Source organism: Podarcis raffonei, chromosome 2 (assembly GCF_027172205.1).
Source record: "Podarcis raffonei isolate rPodRaf1 chromosome 2, rPodRaf1.pri, whole genome shotgun sequence".
NCBI classification, from domain to species: Eukaryota; Metazoa; Chordata; class Lepidosauria; order Squamata; family Lacertidae; genus Podarcis; species Podarcis raffonei.
This window is the reverse complement of record NC_070603.1, coordinates 59053170-59079722: the sequence shown is the minus strand read 5'-3', so window position 1 is coordinate 59079722 and position 26553 is coordinate 59053170. Positions and strand designations below refer to the sequence as shown.

The 26553-nt window shown below is 39.9% G+C and overlaps 1 protein-coding gene across 1 annotated transcript; it reads left to right on the top strand.

Moving 5' to 3' along the window:
• Positions 1 to 1120: 1120 nt before the first annotated feature.
• SAR1B (secretion associated Ras related GTPase 1B) lies at positions 1121 to 26043 on the top strand. The gene is made up of 7 exons (XM_053376824.1): positions 1121 to 1276; positions 13928 to 14003; positions 18532 to 18651; positions 19303 to 19368; positions 20944 to 21047; positions 22118 to 22249; positions 23726 to 26043. Exons 2-7 carry the CDS (start codon positions 13946 to 13948, stop codon positions 23840 to 23842), a joined length of 597 nt encoding a protein of 198 aa, XP_053232799.1. The 5' UTR covers positions 1121 to 1276; positions 13928 to 13945; the 3' UTR covers positions 23843 to 26043.
• Positions 26044 to 26553: the final 510 nt, after the last annotated feature.

Sequence of the window (26553 nt, the reverse complement as noted above, 5' to 3'; positions counted from 1 at the left end):
CCCCCCAATCTCCAAATGATTGCTTCATGTACCCTGGCAACAACATGCACTCTTCTTGTGCACCCTGAGAGCCTGTTCCTTCACAGTCCAGAGGATCTGAATGAGGAAGGGCTGTTGTGTCTGAGCTTTGCAACTTCCCTGCTCCCTACCGAAAGTCCCATTTTGAGGGCAGCTGAAGCCACATCATAACAGTGTGAGGCAAAGGGATTCCTGCTTCCCACACCCTGGCAACAAACATACAAACACATGTGGCAATGTCAAAGTCCTAATTGCATAGCATCTGGGGTGGAGGAGATCCTGAAAGGGAAAGGCACAGACTGTGTGGGACTGCAAACCAGCCATCATCATTGGTTATTTTCTGTACTGCTTTTTGGTCACAGGCCCCAAAGTGATGAAATGATTACTACAAAGAAAACATAGCAAAACTACAGTAAATACAAATACCAAAGTATAATGCAATAAATAATAAATAAAATAAAATAGCAACAACCCAGACATACTAGCAGGGCTCTTGTGACTTACAGTGGTTTGACAGACCCCAGGGTAGCAGGAACACTTTCACCTGCTCCATAACTATTACCTGGGAGTAAACGTCATTTAATTCAACAGGACTTACTTCTGAGTAGACATGGTTAGGCTTGCGCTGCAAAGAACTCAACGCAAGGCCTAGTGATATCTAGGACCACCAGATCTAGTAATATCTCTCCTTTTTCAAATGTTGCTCTTGGCCCCGTGGTGAATATTTGGGGGGGGGGCTTGGAACCCTAAAACACCCAACTATAGTAAAAGGGTGAGGAAATAAGGAGTGGATGCAGCCTGCCTAACAAAGGATCTGAAGGAGTAACCGCGGATTTGGGTTGAAGCCGCAGCCCTCCAGCGAGACCCCCCTCCCATAAGTACTCTTGAGGGGAAGGACCCTCTTTCCGAATAGACCCCTTGAAAGCAGCTATAGGGCGATGGTGGCGGTTGTTTTCTGAACGAGAAGCGTCTGGAACAGGAGCAGCCTTCGTTGGGGGGCGGGATGCTCGAGGGCGACCCAGCCAGAGGCAAAACGCCCCACCGGCCGACCCCGACCATCCACAGCAGAAAGAGGAGGGGGCGGCTCAACTACCGGCGGCGGCGGCTGCCGTAATCCGACGGGACCCGGAAGGAAGGACCCGGCGAGGGGCGGAGCGGAGGAGAGGAGAAGAGCCGAGCGGAGCGGCCTCGGGCTCCTGTGTTGGTGCCGGGCGGAGCTGAAGACGGACTGGCCTGGATCCCAGGCTCTCGGTAGCGGGTGAGTGGCGCTTGGCGGCGGGGCTGCCGGCCGGGAGGGAAGGTGGTTGGCCAGGGACTGGCTCCCCTTTCTCTCGCCGCCTCTGGCCTGTCCTCCCCACAGAGCCCCGCGACGACTCTCCGGCCCCATAGCCCCTCTCTGCCGGGTCTGTCCTGCTAGCCATATACTCCCACCTTACCTCTGCTGCCCCCCACCCCATGCCCAGTCCTCCCTTGCCCGACCCCTTGGCTCTGCTTGTGCCCTTAGTGCTGTCTCTGATATTTGTTTGCCCCTTCCCGCAAAAGATCCCTTCTTTCGCCCCACTGATTGTTTCCCCTTCCCACTAAATAATAACAATAATAATCTCGTGCTGTTTCTTACCCTCTCCTTTTGTCACTTGCCCCCAATACCCCCGCACCCTCCCTGTCTCTAGATTGCCTGCCCCCCCCTTTATTTCTTTATGTTCTTCCCTGTTTTGTTTATGATGGTGGTTTTTATTTATTTATTTTAAAATAGATGTTGGTGGCTCCGTAGTTCATCAGTGCTGTCATGCATTTTGCCTAACTAAAGGACACTTGCAATTTAGAAAGGAAACCACGTATGGTGCCTTGCCCAGTTGTCATATGATGAGTCAGTGCAGGGAGCACGAAGGGTGAAACTGGGTTGGTGATTTGACTAGTAGTAACCTTTGCTGCTGTCACATATCAAGTTGCCACTAATGAATCACTGCTATAGCACACATAACGAGCTAAAAAATGTGTGGCGGTTTCTGTTTCTTTCACCCTTGACAACAGTTCTGTGAGGTAGGCCCTTGTCATTTCCATATACGGATGCGGAACTCAGAGTGATTTGCCCAGGTAACTTCCCACATAAACATAAGTCGGGTCAAGCCAAGCGCACCACCTCTGGAGCAAGCTGGCAAGCTGTGCCCATGGCCACACATGTTCTCACTGAGGACATGATGTTCTCAGATAAGATGTCAGTTGGCAAATTCTTCCAATTGATAATTATGAAACAAAAGGCTTAATACTGATACATTCTCAGTGGTGGGAAGCTCAGAAGACACACCACTGGCTGTATGGGAAGAACTTGGCTTAATTGAAAATTAGAAACTGCTGCCTTGGTGCTGGTGGGCTATTATAGTGTAGTATATATAGCAGCTTGGGAGAAGGAGAAAGCACACACCATAATTTTTATAATAACCTTTTTTGTCCCATCAGCTATTTTGTACAGAATTAAATGCATACATGAAGTGATAAATAGCCCATAAACTTATAGTTCGTTTAATATTTTGTCCGCTCTTCACTGCTGTTTCTGGGGCATCTGAAGTCACTTAGAGTAGGGGTGATGGACCTTAGGCTTTCCAGATACTACTGTATTAGACTCCAGCTCCCATCAGCCCCAGCCAGTATGATCAGTGGTCAGGAATGATGGGAGTAGTAATCTAGCACCATCTGGAGTATCACTGGTTCCTGCAGCTCTACCCTGGAAGCAAATCAAAAGTATTGTTGGATAGCAATCCTAACACTACTTGCACCAGGAAGGAAATCCCATTGAACTTTGTTTGCTTCTAGCAAATACAATTATAATTTAGCTATTAAGAAGTGCTTCCGTTTGCTTGTTTTCCTACAACTGGTATTAAAACATATTTCATTACTCAACCAGCTCATTAAAATGTTTTCATGCTTCTTATGTGGAAGTCAGGCTAGGAGGCTTTTCCTGGGGACTGTGTTCCTTTGTTAAAAATAATAGGTATGGATATTAAGGTTGCTTAATACAAATTAGTTCCCCCTGAACATGCTTTAACTATGTAGTGTTTGTAATCAGGATTTTCTAGACTTACCCTCCTACTTTTAAATTTGTTTATCAATGAAGTGGGAATGCAGATATCACATTAGTGGACCTGATGTTTGGTGGTAGGAATTTTAGGTGAATTAATTTAGAACAAATGAGTGAAAATTTATGCATGTGTCAGAAGTTCAAAAAATGAATTGTACCAGAAGGCAAACTGAAAAATATTATTCACTGATATAAAGCTTCATATATTTCTAATATTTAATGTGGAAAAGAAGGCAGGCATTGTGTTACATTGGTAGAAAGTTACGAAGTCTTCAGAGATTAACAACAGCAAAATAGTATACAAGAAAGAGGTCTGTATTTAAAGAAAACATCAATTACTTGTAGAATGTAATGCATACCAAATCAATATGCTAGTATTTAAATGGACTCTGGAGTACACTAAACATTAACCACACGTCTATTTAAAATTGTAAGTTCTGCTGTGGGAATTTGTAAGAAGTTGTTTCTTACTAAGAAGTAATTTTGCAATCGTAGTCATATGTAGGTCACTGTAGGTCAGGCATGGAAGTTTCACTTTGATTTCCTAACATTTAAGAATCTGATGACATATGTCAGTGTAGATTATTTTGCATTACTAACTCTACCTTTTTTGGGTGGAAGGAGCATTAGGTGAAATGGAATGAATCAATAAAAAATGAAATTCATTCAAGGTAAATTTAAACAGTATTAAATTACTTTTAGTTGATCACCATTACCACCTTACTATATAATGAATACAGAAGTGCCACCATCTCTCTGATAGTGAATCTAATTGGCATTAAAATCATTGTATTTAATCTGTTATACATATATACCACTACAAAGTGCTATAAAGCAGGCTAGCTTTTTAAGAATGTGTAAAAAATAAGTGTTTGCATGGCATGACCTATATACTTTCTTAGCTTTAGCATTGTAGTAGTGCAACTTCAAGAAAGGTTGCTGCTTACATGTTGAAAGGTAGGAATGCAGTTGTGTTAAAAGGTTGAGACAGAGAGGATAGAGACGCAAGGCAGCCAAACAATTGCAACACTACTCCCAAGGTGTCCTTATACTTCTGATTACTCAAAACTAAGCAGTTAATGGCAGGGGTTGGATTACTAAATAATTGCCTTGAGCCTTCTGGTATGTTTCTTCCAAATCATCCAGCACTGGCCATGGTCTGAAAGTGACAAAACACATTGAGTGCCATACATAGAAAACTAACACACACACACACACACACCTCTACTAGCCCAGCCATATGTTCTTACAACAGGTCACATACAGTGCATAATAGTTATAAAATGTTATTTGAAATGTATATTATATGCAACAGTTATTGTGACTCATATTACGCCACAATGTGCAACTTACATACCGTAAATATGTTGTCATATGTGTCATTTAAATCCCTTCTTAGGACTGTCATAATTCCTTCCCTGAGAATTTAATAATTATTGGGCCTAAAATTTGTACTATGTAGGGCATCTTATGGAGGTTTTGTAAGAAGCTTACAATCTGAAAGACAGGTCGGATGAGGAGTGGATATATGTTACTGCTTTCAAGAGAGAGACAATATATTTAATAGTTGGAAAACCTTTTAGGTTAATTATTAGTAAGTTCAAACTAGGTGTGGTTTGGAAAAGTGTAGAATTGATGTTGCTACTAGAATCCCACCCAATTTCTTGAAGCATATAGGGGCTTCTATCTTCTCCTCAGATATATCCCCCTCACAAAAAAAATGCTGAAGATATCTTGCCTTGCCTTAGGGAGCCGTACAACCCTGTAAAGTTTGAAAACAGGCTTGAGCACAAAGTGTATATGAAGTTTTCAGGTAATTTAAAACAAGCCACAAGCACAGGAAATACTTCCCCTATTGAAAATGTGGTTATCCTGAAAGGATGCAGAAGCAGAAATAGCCACTGAAGTATTGGTGTCAGCTGGCAACTTCGTTGTTAAGTTTGAGGCAGAGAAATTTAAATGAAAATTTGTTGGCCAAATGACGCCAGATTATATTCATCGATATGAAATCATCATCTTAAAAAGGGGATTTCTGTGACCTTTGTTTTCCCTGCAAATGATGATAAATGTTGGGTTGAAAAGAAACAAATAATGACATTACAATTTTCCACATGGACTTGATGCTGACCTAAAACTTGTCAATGCATAGTTAAATGTCATATACATAGGCTCTTGCTTTGGAGGCATTTATTTGTAAGTGTCTGTCATTGAATTGTAACAAGTTATAGTGGTCACAGATCATTTGACAGAAAACCATTTTTCCACAGTTCCCAAGAAACATCAGCATATGATTGACTCTTGTCTGTGAAACATTAGCTTTTTACATATATTGCTGCAGATGGATTTCTTTTTTTGATTGGTTTTTTTTAAAGACAATAACATTATTAAAGTTATAGGTAAATTCTTAAGGTTGCAAGATTGTCACGTTGGTCACATCTTTTAAAAAAAACAAGAAAAAGGAAGTATTTAAATTAAAAATACTGACTGATTTTGTTTTGGAGGGAAGATCAATAAAGTTACCACACAAATAGTTTAATGTTAATTGGAGTTCAAATAAAAGTAGCTAAAACACAAATGTTATGTACATAAGCTTCCAGATGTTATATTGGTCACTACGGAATTGCCCTTCAATAATAGAGTGGCAGTTTTCAAACTGTGTTCACAAAACTTTGGAATTCCATAAAAGCTTGGTAGCTCCACAGTGATAGGATTATTAGTGGTGGCTGAGCTGCCTGATAGACAGTTTGTCTGTCATCATTAGTATTGCCTTGCAATGTGCAGCTGTGAAGGGGTTGAGGTGTGTGTTCTAGGAAGGCCTGTCAGCACATATGGGGCAATGACTAGGTCGAAACAGTAACACAGAAGGATTCAATGGAAGATGAGCAGAGATTCTGTGAACAGCAATATGAAATGGGATCACTGAAGGTCTGAGAAGTTTGAACCCCATTGGTATAGATCACTATGACTATGTTCATTCATAGGGGACACATACACACACGGTGCAGATGGACTAGTTAGAGCTCACTGTTTGTTTATAGCTCCATCAGTGCACAAAAGTAATTTGCAAGGTATGAGTGGCATGGGCCCTGTCCTATGGAGCTTACAATCGAAAAGTTGATACAGAGGACAGGGAGGGAAACAGAAGTGGTGTACATGATATAATTTCATTAACTTGGGCATAGTCAATTTCTTAACTATAGTTAAGAGACTGGGTGTGAGCCATTGCAGGCTGGGTGTCATATACCTCCCCCTGTCCCCAGTTCTTCTGTTCTGGTGCATGAATTGTCACTGCTCATACCCTGTCAGTCTGAAGCCTACCAAAATCTCCATTAGCACTAATTGCAGTTAAGGTTTACCAGGATTCCATTTTTCTTGAGATTTGAAACTTAACTGGTTATTGAGACATCAAAGATTGGTAAGCAGTATTCAGTTACAGAAGTTACATAAAGATGCTTAGCATAGCTTGTAGAATTAGAAGCCTGCAGGTTCAGGTCAGCTTCTGTTTTTCAAATAAAAGGTGCTACCTCACCCTTTGGTAGCTCTCAAATAATGCAGGACCATCTAATAGGTTTCACTACATTGTACTGTAACCAGATAGCCATAGAAAAAGGGCTTACATAAATCACAGTTTTGATTTATATGGAAATATTTCATCTGGAAACTTTCTTGTTCTCCAAGGTAATTGGATACTACTTAGCTTCCAGAGACCGTAATATATTTCTGCTTTACTTGAATATAACTCAATCATCAATAGAAAATTAGTTGAAAATACAGGCAGTTCTTAGAATACAAAGTTCAATAAAACTGCTGTGAGTCTTGCAGAGTCACACAGTAGACTTTAAACTTTCATTTGCCAAGCTGTTTCTAGAAGATTGAATTTCTACAATTCTAGCTGCACAAAGTACAATGGCTAAAGTGCAATCAGATTATATGTTAACTCTTTCCGTAATTTTTCTTAGAGGAGTTTTTACTTGATATTTCGAAACAAAGCTGTTACTGTTATCTAGTGAATTATCTTCTAGTTATTTATCATAATTTTGAGGGAGGAATTTCCAAAATAGTAAGTTATCATTTTCTACGTTAATAAAATAATTACCTTAGAATTGTCATCCTGTATGCTGGCTAGGGGGAAGCTATGATGTTTAGCCTTGGAGAAAGCCACTGTTTCAAATATCCCTTTATTCTAGAATGGGAAAGGGGGAATCTGCTGCCCTCCAGATGTTTCTTGCATCATCTTTGACCATTTGCTGTGGGGACTGGGGCTGCCTGAATCTGTGTGCCCTCTTCTCGAGGACTAATAGAAAGACATTTAGAATGCATTTTAAAATGTATGCAAGATCCTGTAGGGTTAAAGCTGTTTAGATCTAAAAAATGACTCTGCATTCTGAATGTGGTAGCTAGGGAGCGAGGCAAAACCTTGGGTGCATATATGGTAGGGTGAAAGGAAAGTGTGCGCATGTTTCCATGTGCTTGTGCAGACAGTGTAGAACAACTGTGAACTTCTAGGACCGCAGTGTAGGAAGAAGGCATTGGATAGAGTTATGTGGGCTATGCTTATGCAATGTTACTTTCTTGCATCTGCCCTCTCTCTGCCACCCCACGCTGAGTGTGGGCAGCAGCAACAACAAACATTATACTCTTTGTGAAAGCACACCTATTCCTAGATCATTTCCTATAACATTTACTTGCCTCTTGCTGTGTTCTTAGTAGTCATAGCCATAGGTATTCAGGCAGGAGTGTGCAAATCACATCAGTATCCTTGGCCTGCAGTGAGAGGTTTGAAATCAACTTTTCAAAAAAGCACTGCTGTATCTTGATTTATATCTGGCAAAGCCATAGCATTCTGAAATAAAGAACACCAGCTGTGTTTTGTGGGGTTTTGATACTCGATCTGACCTGTGCAAGCTTCATTGAAAAGAAGAGTTTTAACCACAAGAACCTGGGTCAGGCTGATCCATTTCTTTGGATATCTCAAACATCACTGTGGAGGCCACATTGCACCAAACACATAGTAATGGACATTAGAATAGGACATTAGCAAATACGGTATTGAAATGTGCAATAGGTAATCAGCAGCGAAATGGGGGAAGAAATGATGCCCTCCCTTACCCTTTGTTTACTTCATGTGATGAGGTGTGGAAGATTCCTGACCCATTCCACAACTTGTGCTAGAGGCCAGTGTTACAGTGCATGGAATATCCAGGGTGGGCCCAGTATCCAGACCTGGTTCGAATTCTTGCTTAACCTAACCTAGAGTGACTTGGACGAACAAACGGTGAAGCTGTGGTGGGACTTTCCTTCTGTGCCACAATCTCTGACACTCCTCATGCAGGAGATGCCATATGGGAACTTAGCGTTTCTCCTCAAACAACTGCATATGTCTTTTATTTTGGTTAGGCTTGAATATGCCTAAACATGAAAGACCCAAACAGGATTTTTATATAAAGATATCTGGTGACAAAATCCTTAATCGTGCATGCCAATAGTACTGCACTATTGCATTTTTATGGTTCTTTCTCCTCCTCTTTTCCATGGTAGATATATTCAATTTCACTCTTGTAGATTGTTTTTGTTGTTGTTGTTACTACTGCATCATTTCCATCCTGTCTGTCCTTCGGCAAGGAGCATAGGGCAGCAATTATAAAAGAACAAACTACCTTTAAGTATCAAGCTTCTCAGTAAGATATGTAATTTCCCATTTAGCAATAGAAATGTCCACTTTGGATGCTGGGTATCTTCTCTACTGTGCTCCCCCTCCATAGTTTGTTTCAATCCAATATATCAATTTCTTCTCTTACATAGTGTGTTGCATTTAAGTGTAACTTTAAATAAAATCTCCAGAGGCCTCTGTTTTGATTTACAAGATTGCTTAACCCAAAAGGACCCTTCCAGCTCAACTTCCTAAAGCCTAGTCATGTTATTTTCACCTCTGAAATATGAGCAGTTATTTTGCATCACACCCTGTGGACTGATTTGTATGTTACTTGAGTAGATAGTTTTTCTAAACCTCTTGGAAGCTTTTCCTGTTCGGTATTTTGTTCAAGCAATAAATAAATCAGATGACGTGTATGTACTGCTGTGTTTGCTTGTTCTTGACCTTTGCTTTTCAGTCATGTAAGTGTCAGTTTTAGACGTGCCGTTGTGTAAGTTGAGTTCATGTGATGAGCATGTTCTGTCCTTAATGTTTTCTTTGTAATGCATCTTGTATCTAATCAGTTGTTGTATAGTTTAGCCTAGCCTTTTACAGCACAGTCCCATGCAGTCTTACTTGGGAGTAAATCATATCAAAGTCAGTGGTACTTAGTTCTGAGTAAACATAGGATCAGGTTGTCAGTTTTTTCTAATAAGGGGAAGCACAGCACAGGTCCTAATATTAGTTTTTTCTTGTTACACTTCATGTGATAGATCTTTGCTTTTTATGTTAACAACAGAAGGTTCTGGGGTTTTTTGATAATTAATAATAGTCTTTAGGAATCTAGGAAAAACATAGCTCCTCACTCCTAATAACAGTGGCTATAGAGCTGTTTAGGTCTTGATCTACTGTTGAATTTTGCCCTGGCTACTTTGTATCATAATCGGTAAGATGTTATCCCAGACTTGTAAAGAGAAACTACCAGATCACCTATGGTGATTATTATTTTATTCCTGGTGAGCAGGGAGAGGAAGTGTTGTAAAACAGAATTTTTTTCTTATTCAGCCTTTCTATGTTTCCAGATAGCTAATATTAATGAGGTAAGTGGGATAATAATAAATTTGTGGCCAATGGCTATTGTGGATGTATTGCAAATCTGTGAATATTTTCATGGGAGAGGCCAGTATATAGGCATTGCTGGGATTGAAAGGACGTGAGTGCCACCTTTGCAGTTTGTTTGTGGTAATTTAAAGTATTTCAGAAGTTCAGAGTGCATTTGAGAGATGTAATGAGTTCTAGGGACTTCAATAAAATAAAGCAGCAAGTTGGAAGCAGTTGTTTTTTCTCCTCTTTCAAATGTTTTTCATGCACAATACTGAGCACTGCAGTTCTCAAAAGAGAAAATAAGGATCTAGTCCTTGCGATCTGGATATAGTTTCTGGCTGCTTCAAAAAAACTATTGACCATCTATCTCCATGTTGCAACACCAGGTGATAGAAAGGTTTAAAGTTTCTGTTATGTGGCTTTCTCGCAGTTTCTATTGTCTTGTCACAAAAATGGACATTGGAGCCTTCTCTGAATCACTGAAGTTTTGATTACACTTGACTACAGCCAAGGGACTCTGAACTCATATCACCTGACCCAATCCACACAGATGTTATGGGTGAACATTTATAAAAAGTTGTAACCACAAATTCCTGGGCCATCAGGGAAACTGAACCCAATCAGTAATTATCCTGGTGGTGTTGCAATCTGTTTCTGAGCAGGCTATAAATGCAAACACTCAAGGAGCTGAAGACATGTTTAATTTTGATTGGAAGCAGGACAGTGCAGTGATAAGGAAATAAGAGTGCCAGGGCCACTTGGATCCACGTGTTTCCTTAGACACGGCAGTGGTGATAGTGAACTGCTCCCCCAGCAGCTGTTTTAATTGTGGTGCTTCTAGTCCCATTCAGGGTGAAAGGATCTTTCAGGCCTGGCTGTACTCATACCAATTCATCTCTTAATGGCTGATGCAGATGCTTTGTGCAGTGTGTCTGGACCAGGGTTTGCTGTTGGTTCAGGAGTTCCAGGAACAAAGGGACACTTGCTGTACTTTTATGTTTCCTCCCAGTTTTACTTTGAAACCCTATAGATATAAGCCCAGCCTGGAAGGGTTTGGTGTCTCCGCTATGCGTGTGTGACGGGGAAACTGTTGAATCTCTTTCACATATAATGTTCAACTGTCCCCTACATAGCATATCCAGGACTAAATTCCTGGGTCCTGCTTTACTGCGCTTGGTTGGCAGGCCTGTTGAGTCACACGCCGCACTGCTTCTGCCGGATACAGATCCTTCTGTAACTCTGCAGGTGGCGAGATTCCTGAATGCGGTTATCTCACACTCAAAAACCACCAAAAAACAACAACAACATCAAAACTAATCGGACTGTTATGATGAGAGTGCATGTCGGATTTCGTCTTCAGTTTTCCTTTTTCTGTGATCCGTCCCTTGGAGCTCTCCTGGCCCCAAGCTGTCATTTGGCTCTGCTCAATGACCCACCCTTGCATGGTGGTGTTCACCTTCTGTTGACGGATATATCGGTTTTTATGTCTCTGTGTTTTTATGTTTGTACATATTTTATGGGCTAATAGCCGTAAATAAATAAATATTAAATATTAAAGCCCAGCCTGGTACTCTCCACATGTGTTGGACAACTATTCCCAGAATGGCCAGTGGTCTGGCATGATGGGAGTAGAAGCCCAAAACATGAATGGCAGCAGGGAAGGGATGGATGGTATAACCCTAATACAAGTACATTGGTACCTTGCAAGACGAATGCCTCGTAAGACGAAAAACTCACAAGACGAAAGAGTTTTTCGTTTTTTGAGTTGCTTCGCAAGACGAATTTCCCTATGGGCTTGCTTCGCAAGACGAAAACGTCTTGCAAGTTTGTTTCCTTTTTGATTTTCAATGCATTCCTATGGGAATCTGTGCTTCGCAAGACGAAAAATTCTCAAGACGAAAAACTCGCAGAACGAATTAATTTCGTCTTGCGAGGTACCACTGTACACCAATCTCATGCAATCTAAACAATTAAGAGTTAAGACTGGAGGGAAGTGTTCACTGGCCAGTAGATAAGAATCTATAAGTCCTGTAGGCTTCCTAGTTTGTAACTAATAAAACCGGCTCCTCCAAATGAGAGATATTATCTTGGTTTGCTCGAAGGATGTGCCCTTTGCTGAAGGCTGTTTAAGACTTAATTCCATACCATGATGTGCTCAGAATGTTGATTAGTTACTGTAACACACTTTTTGGGTGAATATTTTTGGCATGGAAAATGGGCTTTCAGGGTCTGTTAGGTGGTGAACCTATTTGCTGCCCCACTGATTCAAAACCATTTTGTGTGTTCTCTTTTTGAGGTCCCAGCCAGTCATGTGGCCACTATGATGTCACTGCAGCATGTAGATTTAATTAGTTGGTGATGTTACAGAAGGCAAACAAAGTCCTTAGCTTTGTTTTAACATGGAATGGAGACGAAAAAGGAATACATCAGTTGTTTAACCCTCCTGCAAATACTTTTGTGTCCTTTGGAGCCCCACCAAAAATGGCCGAAAAGAGTGCTCTTTTTCAGAGTGTGTGAAAATTTTAATGATTTTCACAATGCCCTCCCCCCTGCGGTTATACTCAGCACTACTGGTTACTTTTCTGAGAACTTTCAGACAACACATCAAGCTGCAATAGTAGAGTTTAATTTGAATAATATTGTGGTGTCTTCTCTTGTGTTGGCTGGCTGGAGAAGGTCACATTCCTTGTATTTTGAAATGGAGATGTCCCACCCAAAATTATATGAAATTGATTATGCTATGCTGGGAGAACTACTTAATTGTCTTTGCTAGCATTGCCAGTTACTCTAAACAAATGACCTGGTTTTCCTCTGGGTCTTTTACCTAGTTAAATAAACATGAATGGCCATGAATTTAAATTATGATTCACAAAAAGTACTTCCAAATTTTCATATGGAAGGGAGGAGTGTTAAACTCTATTTCACCACTTTTATCAAAGTAAATTCTTATTTTGTAAAACATCAAAGAAGGGGTCAACAATCCTTTGGCAGAGATGATAACTCTTTATCTCCTCTGGATGTGATATTCCTTACCATTCACTGAAGTCTGGAACCAAACTAGATTTATGCTGTGCCACAATAACAGTTTGGGATGTGGAACCAATGCTAGTCTTAGAATGAGATTAAAAAGTATAATTGGTTGTGTACATTTTAAGCAATGTTACCAATTGTGTAAGAAGATACATGCTTTTATTTGGAAAAAGATGAAACTGGCATTTCTGGGCTTTGGGTTCTACTCAATTCCCTGTTTCTGCCTTCTGGATTCTGTGATTTCTGAATCCAATCCTGTTCTCTCTCCATTGTTAATAATACAAGGGGGAAAGTGACTTTTGTACATTAATGGAGCACTTCCACATTAGCAGACCTTGGAAACCCCACTAAATATGTGTGTATCTGGACTGTAGCCATACAGGCAATTCACTTTTATTTTTTACATGATCCCATTATATTACAGTAGCTGCTGTAGACTTGGATCCAAGTTATTTCAGATGAAGTCAAGGGGTTTCCACATACCCATTGAGTCTTTTGTGTAGCACAGATGCTTGGCATACCACAAAACTTACTTCAAAATGCCTTTTGGAGATATCTTTTGATGAACAGATTTATGCTAGAAGAACTGTTCCCACAAGCACTCCAAGTTGCATTAGTCACAGAAAGTCACAGAAGACTGCAGCTTTTCTTTCTACATTGTGCTGTTCTTGCAGAGAAAGGCTCTAGGTGAGCAGATTGTATGGGTCTCACATTCATGCATGCGCACACCTACTCCGAGTGCAAGGGATGGAGGACCTGAAAAATGACACTTCAAACCCTGTTGGACATGAAGAACTAGTTGTGCATTTCAGTGGAATGTGGCCTTAATCTTTCTTTCTTTCTTTCTTTTTTAAAGCATCAAAACAGAAAGTTTGCCTCTCCAGAATAGTTTTTAAGATTCCAATCCATCAGTATTGGTGGTTTCACAACTGAATAATAAAAGTGATTTATCTCTGGATATGTTATTTCTGTCAAGTACTCCACAGTTCTCTATTCATTTTCAACATTATTTCAGTAGAGTGTTAATGCCATTTGATGTATGGGGCTTCTCTTTTGATTTCTTTCAGAACCTGCAAGATTTGGACATGTCCTTTATATTTGACTGGATTTACAGTGGTTTCAGTAGTGTACTACAGTTTTTAGGTAAGACATCTACATATGGAATGGACACTTCTGATTACTTCCATTTCCATCACACTGATTATATCAATATATTCATGGATGGCTCTTTGATCCAGGAAAGGCTTTCATGAATGGAAGCAGGAGAGGTATTTGGGGGGGGGGAGGTAGATTCTCCCTTTCTATTCAATTACCCATCTGTTTCAGAGACTTGTGGGACCCTCCAGTTTGGGGAGCAGAGAGAACTATGGAGGGAAGGGAAACCAGCAAAAAATACCTCCCTCCATCTTGCCTTCAAAGAAACCCCTGCTGATCAGAGAGCTGTCTGTGAATGGAAGGACGGCCTTGGATACAATCAACTGTCATGATACATATCTGCTAGCAGTCCACCTCACTAATGTTCCATTTCTGGTTTAATTTTTCTTTAGCCTATGCAGTACCGTGCAACCTATCTTTACTAATGCTCTTCCTTTTCCCTGTGTTTCTACCTGTTGCATTTTAAACAGACAAATAAATTAACCTGCTCCTGGCAGTTGCAGTGGAAGGGGAGCCACAGAAATACACAGCATTGTTCTAACCCCATGTGCCATGTTCTTCTCCCTTGCTCTGCAAAACATGGGAAGCTGGAGTGGAAAGCAAAGTACTTTCAGTCGGCAATGTGAGAAAGGAAGCTGCTTGACAGCTGCCAAATTGGGCAGCATCCTTCTGAGAGCTGATTTTCTTTTCTGAAAGATGCCAACTGTAAAGCGTGTTGTGCTGTTAATGAAAACATAGCAACCTGCTTTATACAGAGTCAGACCATTGGTCCATGCAGTACAATTAACTGACTAAGTACTATCATAGAATCATAGAATTGTAGAGTTGGAAGGGACCCCAATGGTCATCTTGTCCAATCCTCTACAATGCACTAGTTCAGGCTTCCTCAACCTCGGCCCTCCCGATATTTTTGGCCTACAACTCCCATGATTCCTAGCTAGCAGGACCAGTGGTCAGGGATGATGGGAATTGTAGTCTCAAAAACATCTGGAGGGCCGAGGTTGAGGAAGCCTGCCCTAGTTAATCATCACTATGATCTTCTCATTACAGACTGACCACTGCCTCTATAAATTAGTTTCTGTACCGCAAATATATACCTTGAATTGGGGATAGTAATAAAGCCTCAATTAAAAACTAAAATGTAGTAGCATTTTCAGTTTGGTCTATAAAATGTTAAAGCGGCCTGTCGAAGACTTAACAATGTACTTGTTTGCAAGTCTTCCTGAAGAGAGAACACACCTTTTCTAATTGATTGAAACTGCCACTGGTTATTGTAAAATGCTCTTATCCCTGCTGAATTGCCTGCACCCCTGATAGGCCTTCTGACTTTGTCCAGTTTGGCAGCAATAAAGGCACCTTTGTATCATAGTACGCTTAGCAGCAGTGAACTTTGTCCTTCAAATCATTATGAGCTGCAGTTTTGCTAGGGGCAGATCTTTTGTAACAGATGAGCTCATTAAGACTGCCTCTTAAAGCAATCTAGGTTACTCACTAGCATGACAAACATAATAAATTGTACAAACCAGTACTGAACTGCAGATTACACATGTTTACTCAGAAGTAAATTTAAAAGATGTAATGGGGCTTGCCTTGCTCAGAAATAAAGATGCATGGGATTGCAGCTCTGGACATTGAAATGGTTTAAGATGGTGCATTTGTAAACTCCTAAAGGAGGAAAATACATCTTATTGAGAAGAATAAATCACTTTAACTTTACATACATACATACATACATACATACATACATACATACATACTTACATATATTTCAAAAACTATCTGCAAACACAGCACAACCCCACTGTTTGCATTACTGTAGTGCATTGTACTTGGGGTTGTTTTGAAGACTGTTAGAAACAACAGTTGGTTCAAAATACAGTAGTTACATTACTGCCTGGAACAGAATGAATTATAATCCAGTTCTTTAAAAAAATAAAATCACAATATATTTTCAAATACAGTTTAAGGGTGGGTAGAGAACCTGTTACCTTCCAGTTGGTTTTACACCCTCCAAATCCCCATCAGTCTCGACTAGCATGGCCAACCATTAGGGATGCCCCAGACCACCCCTGACATAGTGTTGGTCCAAGGAATTGTGGGAAACTAAAATGGCAGCTTTCATTGGGAAACAGAAATGGTGGTGTTTGTATGCACACTGGAGGGCACTATGCTAGGGACCTTCTCAAATCTGGTGCAGGCCCTGGATAGGTATTTTCTGAGGTAGCTTCCTCACTTTTAAATTATTTCTCTGGTTGCAAGTCTGGGGAGGAAAGGAGAGATGAAAAAGATTTTTATCCCCCCCCTCCCCAGCTTTTTAAAGCTATTAGGTCTTTTTAAAAGCTCTGCTTTTGGTGGTTGCTGTCTTTTAAAAAAAGTGGTGTTGTTTTCCTGATTCTCATTGTGGATTTTAAATTTCATCATAAGCCGATTTGAGAAGCTGTTGAACTGAAGAGCAGGGCAGCAAAAGCTAAAAATATAGATTGTATAAACCATTTAGGACCAGCAGTGTGAAGAGCTTCACTGCAATTTTGAAGCAAATGTGTCACATCATTATGTTTATGACACACAGGAGTTCATCTAAAGGTCTGCTGGTGCTTTTCATCACATCCTGAATGTGTCTAAAATAGTATTGTGTTCATAATTCTTACACAAAGATAGTCTATGTATGAGAAGCCTGCTGCCTTTTACATGCTTCTGAGGATTGGGTCCCTCTGGTGGGAACCCTCCTCCTCCTCCTCAGGGGCAGCAGTAACCACGAGAAGGGCTGTGTCTCATTGGTTCGAGCACATATTTTGCATGCAAAAGTTCAAAAAGCAATCCTGCTGCCAGTTAGTGTAGACAGCACTGGCTATAGATGGACCAATGGTCTGATACAGTATAAGGTAGCGTCTTTTATTCCTAGACTGGATGTTCAGAAATTTTGCCAGGTAAGCAGAGCTCTCTGAAATCCCCTGCAGCTGCTCAGAGAGAACATAGGAAGCTGCCTTATACCATTCATCTAGTCCAGGATTTTCTATGCTGATTGGCAATGGCCCTCAAAGGTTTCAGGTACAGGTCTCTCCCAACCCTAGGTAGAGACACCTAGGATTTATGGCCCTTCCCAGTCAAGTGTCAAAATTCACCATTTATGGGTAAGTTGTTAAAAGTGAATAACCCCTGTTAGCTCAGTCGGTAGAGCATGAGACTCCTAATCTCGGGGTTGTGGACCTGAGCCCCACATTGGGCAAAAGATTCCTGCGTTGCAGTGGGTTGGACTAGATGACTTTCATGGTCCCTTCCAACTCTATAATTCCATGATTCACCTTAAAAAAATCAATACAGGGATAAAGCATGAATTTTAAGCTAGGATGTTTTATTTTAGGCTCTGAAACGCATTCATTTTCCATTCATTTTGTGATGATGCAGCTAATGGAAGGTTGTTTTTTAGCCTTTCAGTCTACATTTTCTTATGATTTAGGGAAAAGCACACTCAAAACTGACTTCGTTCTGCAAGCCTTCAGAGCAATACATGATTAGTAATTTTAAATGTTTCTGAAAAGGAGATAGGCACTGTGGGGGAGGGGGTAATTGACTCATTGAGAAAGGAATAACTTTTAGAACTCAACAGATGTTTTATCACTTTTCATCTTTGCAATTTCTGCTTGAAGATTTGTGTTCAGCTCTGAAGCTTTCCCTTTCTCATTTCTTTTTTCACGGTCAGCCTAGTTGGCTCAGTAAAACTCAGTTCAGTTGACTCCTATTTTCTATTATTCATTATTCAAACGGGCTTAAATTAAAAATGGCATTTTAGAAACATAACTATAATTGCATTATAATCATAGTAATGTGTTAGGAAACATCTGAGGGCTGACTTGTTGTTCAGCTAAGGAGAATGTCTGCCTGGATCAAAACCCAAACATTCATAATGTAGATATACATACCCAAGTGACTTCGACTCCCATTATTCCTGACCGTTGGCCATGCTAAATTGGAATTGATGGGAACTGAAGCCAAGCAGCATCCAGAAAGCTGCAGGTTCGCTATTCCTGATCTAGTTCAATAGTCTACTCTGACAGTGGCTCCCCAAGATATCAAACAGAGGTTTTCCACATTTCTTGCTATTGGATGCTTTTATCTGGAATTGTCAGGGAATAATCCTAGAAGCTCAGCATGCCAAGCATGTGCTCTGTCACTGACCTATGATCCCTTCCCAAATGTTGTGGAGATCTTAGATGGAGCCTCCTACGCTTGTTGTACTGCATTCTTCTCTTAGTTTTAGCAGATAAACTTGAGCTAGAATGATAGCCTGTCTTAAAGGTGTCATCCTCTTTCCATCTTTTCTAGAGTAACCTGATCCTGAATACTTGCATGGCTGTATTTACATATGTAGAATGTTTTGAGATTATGTGATGATAGGGAAATTGTTGTGTTCCATCCTAAATAAGCATTTAGCAAAACTTAATCATCAGACATTCTATTATGATGAGACACTTGTGGAAATTAGTACTTACTCATCAAATACTTTTATCTTTTCCAGGACTGTACAAAAAAACTGGTAAACTAGTATTCCTTGGTTTGGATAATGCTGGGAAAACGACTCTCCTACATATGCTTAAAGATGGCAGACTGGGTCAACATGTCCCCACACTACATGCAAGTAAGTCAATATATCCTTTCTCTCATACAGTGGTACCTCTGGTTACGAACTTAATTCGTTCCGGAGGTCTGTTCTTAACCTGAAACTGTTCTTAACCTGAGGTACCACTTTAGCTAATGGGGCCTCCCACTGCCGCTGTGCCGCCGCCTCACAATTTCTGTTCTCATCCTGAGGTAAAGTTCCGAAATGTTTTTAACCCAAGGTGTTTGTAACCCAAGGTACCACTGTAATATGACCAGGACTTTAGTAGACTATTGAACTAGATCAGGAATGGGGAATCAGAATAAACTCTTCCATTCAGTGTGAGTTAGACTGCAACCTTATGCATGCTTGCAGGTGATTAGTAGCATTTACTTTCGAGGAAGCATGTATAGGGTCAGTTTCATCACCTTGTTCTATACAGTGGTACCACTAGTAACGAACTTAATTCGTTCCGGAGGTCCGTCAGCACACAATTTCTGTTCTCATCCTGGGGCAAAGTTCTCAACTCGAGGTAACTCTTCCAGGTTAGCGGAGTTTGTAACCTGAAGCGTTTGTAACTTGAGGTACCACTGTAATGCAATATGGTTTATCAGTATGATTATTACCTTTACTAGAGAAGAGTTTGCTGTAAGATAGGGTTTTGAAAAATAGTATTTTCTGTTTCTGCAGCTGCAGAAGAGCTGACAATTGCTGGTATGACTTTCACTACTTTTGATCTAGGCGGACATACCCAAGGTAAGTGATGCTAACATACAGAAGGCTTCTTTTAACATGTTGAGCTTCCTTGGTTGCACATCAAAAGTTATTGCATTGCAAGAGGGTTGTGTATTTTCAATTCTGAAAACATTCCTGATTTTATTAAATTTTTACTGTAGTCTGTTATATACACATGTAAGGTGTGTGGGATGTTGGACTTTTTCATCAACACAGAGTGTGCACAGCGACTGGAGCGTAGAAATAAAAGGCTGTTTTCTTTGCTTCGTTTTAATATTGAAAATGTAACAGCCAAACTCTGCAAGCCATCACCACTCCTCACCAGCAGCATACAAAACATATGATCAACTTAAATACAGTTTTCAAATAATCAGTTATCCTATCACATCCCTTCCTGCATTCGGTGCAGAGAGTAACTCCCTTTCTAATTAGGCAAAAAGTTGAGAGATCACAGGTGTGCAGCTAAGTAGGTCAAACTGCAAACATACACCTGTGAGCTTCAATTAACCAACCCTGTTCACTGACCACTTTAAGATAAAGAAAAACCAACACACTGACATGAGCTACAGGATGCTTCAACTGCAATATTTGTACTTAATAGAATGGAAGCGGTGCATTGCACTTATAGTGATAGAATTTTCTAAAAGGTCCAGGATTATTGCAGCATTTAATTTTCAATGCAATACTAAAATAAAAGTCAATGTGTGCCTTTAATTAGTCTCTGATTCTTTAGAGAGCTTAAAGTTGTGAAACACCTCTGTTTTCATTATACACAATAAAAATAGGTTAAGGCAGCAATTTGATCAAGTGGATTTAAGTTGATAGTTGTATCCAGTTCATTGTGTTCCTGGAACAACTTCGGCTCATGCAATGGAATTTCCCCTTCCTCTCCTACCCCTGTGACCCCAAAATCTGTTCCAGTGGGATTGGGGAACCCCCAGAGCAGATTTGGTAGGCTCTTGAGATTTGGAAGAAAGGAGAGAAAGAGGATGCTCCACAATAACAATGACTACATTGGATACAACCCCCCACCCTTACAGTGAACCGATCCTCAAATATTTCTTGGTTTTGTGTTTAAATACTTCAGCATGGATACTGGGTATCCAGTGGATCAAAGAGGGCATTTTCTAGAATTTATTAGAGGCTGAAACAGAAAATATGTTATTGTCTTGGGGGTGGTTTAATTTTTTAGGAGATAAATCATCTTCTTCTTTGGCGATCACTCATAGCCGAGTAAGATTGCCTTCCATAAACACATGTTTAGGAGATAAATATTTCTAATGGCGATACGGCCATTTTGTTGTGTTTTTTAAGTTCTACCATGAAGTTTAGCATTCTTTTTTAAAACCTGCAAGCCATGTACTGTAGCACACATTAAGGCTGTTTCTTGCAGTAAAATTAATATGGTTTTTCAGTTTTAAACCCAGTACTTCACACTGTAGAACAAAAGAGAGTGGGCTTTAAAAAAGCTTTTAAATATATCTCCTAATGCCCTTTTAAAAGTTTCTGCTCCTTAATGAGGTGTTACTATGAATAGAGTTAGAAGAATAACAGATAATTTCCTCTTGCAGCTCCTTTATAACTCTCTTTTGTTAGCTCGCAGAGTGTGGAAAAACTATCTGCCTGCCATCAATGGGATTGTCTTTCTGGTGGATTGTGCAGATCGTGAAAGACTGGCTGAATCAAAGCAAGAAATTGATGTGAGTTAGTAATGTACTTGGTATTTGTAAAATACTAGTGAAGTGTGTGACATTTTGATGGATGGGGAAAAGAGGGAGAGTCTGTATTTTGCAGGGACAGCGGGCATTGCATCTGTATGGCTACAGCATCATATATGAGCCTACTACTCAATAAAATAAAAATAAAAAAGAGAACTTTTTGGGGAAAGGTTATCTTGCTGGAGACTGGTGCATAAGAGCAAATGGGACGTTGCCCCACCAGTGTTGGTCTTCCTATTTAAAACCACCCCATGGGTGGTACTACCTGTCAGCTTCATTCTCCGTAGTCTATAGCAGGGGTAGACAACCTAAGGCCCAGGGGCCAGATGCGGCCCAATCGCCTTCTCAATCTGGCCCGCGGATGGTCCAGGAATCAGTGTGGTTTTTACATGAGTAGAATGTGTCCTTTTATTTAAAATGCACCTCTGGGTTATTTGTGGGGCATAGGAATTCGTTCATTATTTTTTTTCAAAATATAGTCCGGCCCACAAGATGGTCTGAGGGATGGTGGACCGGCCCCCGGCTGAAAAAGGTTGCTGACCCGTGGTCTATAGGTTGTCCTTGCAGAACTCTGAAAATAGGATGAAGGGAACAAAACTAGAATTAGTTGGCTCTGGCTCCACCTACTGTTAGTCTCCCTGCCTTCTGCCCCACCAGTCTCATTAGGCACAAGCCGTCACTGGATTATCAGATTGCATTTGATTTTCACAGCTTTCTATCATTTTTGGTATTTCTACTGGTTAAATATAAATAAATAAATACATTTGTTAAATATGCAGTTCTGTAAAACTTTATTTTCCTTCCCTGGTTAATTCGTGAATCTTTGTTTAGCTTAATGAAGGAAAGCCATGTTATGTTTGATTAATATGTGGCCATTCTCTCTATTTTTGAATATATTTTGGCCTTGATGTAAGAGTGAGAGAGATCCTTCAGTGAAATATTTTTAAAGGTGTCAAAACCTCTTTTCTCCATTGAGTCTCTGAAGCTTCACTTCATGTATGTTGTCTGTGAATGTATAAAACCTAACACATGTGTCTTTCCTCTCAACATAGGCACTTATGACAGATGAAACTATTGCTAACGTGCCTATCCTAATTCTTGGTAACAAGATTGACAGACCAGAAGCCATCAGTGAAGAAGGGCTACGAGAGTTGTTCGGTTTGTATGGCCAGACAACAGGAAAGGTATTAATTGTCCTGTTCCCATTGCTTCAAAATACGTAATTTCAATGTGCCTATCATTTTCTCCCCACAGTGTTTCTGTGGTCTGCTTTACTGAAAGCTTGCATATACCGTATTTTTCCGTCTAAGACGCCCCCATGTATAAGACGCCCCCTATTTTGGGGGACTCAGATTTAAGAAAATGGGGGGAGATGGCCCAGAGTATAAGATACCCCCTAATTTTTGACATTATTTTAAGGAGGGAAACCTAGTCTTATACATGGAAAAATATGGTAATTCTTTGTCGGTTCCATATGGTTCTCAAGATGTATTTTTAAAAGGATGCTTACAGGACTTCATAGATTCCTTTTTAAAATAAGACTAATAAGTAAACCTTTACAGATTACTTGTTCACCATAAAGCCAAGCTGGCTTTGTTAAATTGTACTTTTAATATAATACAGAATTTTTAGAGCTAAGTGTCTAATGGAAATCTGAATTGTTGCCTTGTGAAATGGTCTTGCTAATGCCTCTAGCAATAAACCGAAGGGTTCCAATTTTAAACAAAGTTTATTTTAAATATTTTAATTAAATATAATTATAACCCGGGTTGTGTCATTTACAATAGGTAATTTTGAATACCAGAAAGAGATTTCTCTATTATTTCTTGTGCTTCTGAAAATGTTGCCACCCACTCATCTGAAACCTACTGTTCTATGCTCAGGAAATAAGCCCTCTGTGAACATGAATGACAATGGAGAGAAAGACACTTGCATTCTAGCGCTAGGGGAACCTATTCCCTCAGTGGTTGTGTCTTCATGGAATCATAGAATTGTAAAGTTGGAAGGGGTCCTGTTGGTCATCTAGTTCAACTCTCTGCACTTTATTCTGCTAGAGGCGAGAAATCCTGTTAGTATAGTGGAGAGGCCTCAAAACTAGCACAGAACCAAAACATGCAGCAGTACTGCCCTTGTAAGGTACATACAGGGGCGGAGGGATCAGAGATGGAACCTGAATTTTCCCAGAAAATGAGTTTTTATTGAGAAAGCAAAACAAAAGGCAGTTGTGTGTTAACCAGGCTTCCTCAACCTCAGCCCTCCAGATGTTTTTGGCCTACAACTCCCATGATCCCTAGCTAGCAGGACCAGCGGTCAGGGATGATGGGAATTGTAGTCTCAAAACATCTGGAGGGCCGAGGTTGAGGAAGCCTGGTGTTAACTTTTGAAGACAGTGCCAAAGAAGAGAGGGGCAGAGGTGAAAAGAACTATAAGGCTGAATTGTTTTCAATTATAGCTCCCCTATCCAACTTTTAGGTTGGATTACTGTAGTGATCTTTAACAGGGCTTGGAGACTGGCCAGAAGAGGGTTGCGGTCACCATATTGGTCTCAGCTGATAGGAAGTCATTCAGTTTGGCTGCTTGAGGCTCAAAAGGTACAGAGAAATGGGAAAGATTGAGTTTCAATTTATTGACCCACCTTCTTCTTTTTATGTCATTTTCAGGGGAATGTTTCAGTGAAAGAATTGAACACCCGACCCTTAGAAGTCTTCATGTGCAGTGTGTTAAAGAGGCAAGGCTATGGTGAAGGATTTCGTTGGATGGCACAATACATTGATTAATGCCAAAATCACATTAGTACATACTATCCCAAGCCTGTTCATTATTTGATCTCTCAGTGTACATAACTTGACTCAATAGACTTTGGTTACAATAGCGTATTTTTTTTATTATTGTATCAATTGTGTTAAATTTTAAGTGTAAAGACTGAAAATGGATTTTAAGCAAGTTTGTCAATTTGGATCTTGTAACATTAGTCTCTAGTCCTATAAAACCACTTTCTTTTGGGATTCATAGCTTGTCTCTTGTCTGCAGTCCTTTTTTGTGTGACAGTGACTTTCTAGCTCAGTATGGGTTTTTTTTAATGCACTTTTTAACAGCTCAACTCTGCAGACTTGTTGGTCATATATAATGCTCATCATGTTAAATTTTTATGTACTTTTTCAAAACTGGTTTTATAAATGTAGAGTGTATAACCACCTCTCAAAGAATAGTAATGAATCAGCTTATGGATAATTGCATGATGCCTTACAGTTTTCAATAATATACTTTCTTATGCAACGTCATGCAATAAAACTAAATCCCGTTTCTTGACATCTTTAATGGGAAATACTTCATTTTAATGTGTCTTAACCTAGTAAGGATGTCTCAAAATGTGAATATGTGGGGTAGCTTTTTGAAATGCAGTATAATTTCAGTGCACTGTAGATTTTTAAATTTATTTATCTGATTACTTTTTTGCTGGGAATTAATCCAATTAATTTTAACCATGTTTTCTGAATATCAGCATTCATTCACAGTTCTACACGTTGTACAGCAAGAGGTACCGTGATCTCACTGTATCATAGTACTAGTGAATGCCTGGATTTCGTGCAGGAATTTAAAGAACCACAGGAAGAACAAAAGGCTTTGTGCCCTGCTGCATCCATAGGTTAAACAGTGTTTTGCACAAGCTTCTGGGATGTGGCAAAGGTGGATAATTTAGGATGGCAGTCTATTGGCCTAAGGAATAAGGAATAAGGAACTGAGCACTTAAGATCTACAAGATTTTGTTTTTCTGGATTTTCTAAATTTTCCCTAAATTTTCTAGATTTTGTTCACTAGGTTGAGGCCTCTGAGTGTAGCTGTTATACCCCCTACCTTGAGCAGTTTTCATTCCTCTTGGAAGTGTTTGTGCATTCTGTTAGTTGCTATGCAGTGTTTGTTATCTCTTATCAGCCAGTACTCCCTAGGAAGGAGATTCCTAGTTGCCCATTTTGGCTATGATACAATGCTTTCTTTAATGAACTGTTCATGGGTTGATGAAATTGATAGCTGCCGTGCAGAGAAGAAGCTTTGCAGTTACCTCATTCATGAGTAGGTACTACGTTGTGATTTTTGGAATAGTTAAAGATTCTTGGCAGAGGTGATTGATCTGGGGTACTACCTACAAAAGTAACCTGGCAGAGTAAGCATCTCCTTAATGTAAGAGTCGTGTGAGGAGCAGGGACTTGGCTCCTTCCTGTCACAATAAACAATTATTGTGGCACCCGAACATAACCTATGTCATGTAATACATCGAATACTTATTTTTGAAGTATGGTCAGAGATTGTTATAATGTTGAGACTTCAAGGATAGCTTTTCTATGTATCTATATCCGAGTATGGCTGCTGCTACTTGGTACCTGATTTTAACTCTGCTTACCACTGTACTATGCAAGTAAAACCTTTTTAAACTGGTTTAACTATGTGGCATTCCCTAGAGAAAACGATGGACTGTAATTTTGAGAGGCTGCTAAGAATTTTAAGATTTCTCCAACTTCAGTACAAGGTTACAGTTTCTACAATCCCTTGGAAGGGAGGAACTGACAGTTTGGTTATACTTCCCATATTGCTCATTCTGCATATTTCTTCTGTAGCCTTGTTCAAAGTGAGTGCTCCATTTTTTTCCATGGAAAGAAGAGTCTTTGTTTATTTAGAAGGCTTTCAGATATTGAAGACATCTTTTCAAGAAGTACAAAAAATTCTATCACTAAAATCAAGTGAGGGCAGATGTAGTGCTTTTGAAAACAGGTGCCTAAATATCAGATGTTGCAAAAGAACTTGAAATATGGCTTATTGCTGTTAGCATGTGTTTAATATTTTTCTTGATTTATCATTTTAAAATATAACACTTCCAGGTTGGTTGGTGAGAGACAGAGTAATTCTTTAATTTACTTATGCTTGAATCACCTTCTGAGTCCCAGTATTGTACCAATAAAGTTAATTTAGGGCTTTGAATACATTTATACAGATTATTGTTGATACTTTTTCTAGGTGTCTTGACTTTCATTGGAATCCTTTTAGTAGTCAAATGTGAGATGTTGTTGGGCTCCAGCTTCCATCAACTCCAACCAGTGTGGTGAATGGTCAGGGATGATAGGAGTTACAACCCATCAATACTTGGTGGGTCACAGGTTTCCCCATCATTGAATTATGGACTGAACACACAATCCTGTTAGCTGATAGACTGGGCAGACCTTCATATATGAGTGTAATTATCACATAATATTTCACGCATGCATAAGGAAATACAACAGTTAAAGGTTTCCACCTTGTGACCTAAACATTTTTCTAGGGTTTTAAAATAGTGGTGTGACAACAAGAGCATTTTGGAGACTAGGCCTGTCATGTCACTAGTGAAGAAAGACACTATCCTGTCAAGATATGTTGTTTAATGGTGCAGGAATGCCTTATCAGTCTCATTCTGAGCTGTAACAGTAGGGGAGAGGTATTAAGAATTAAAATGAATAGG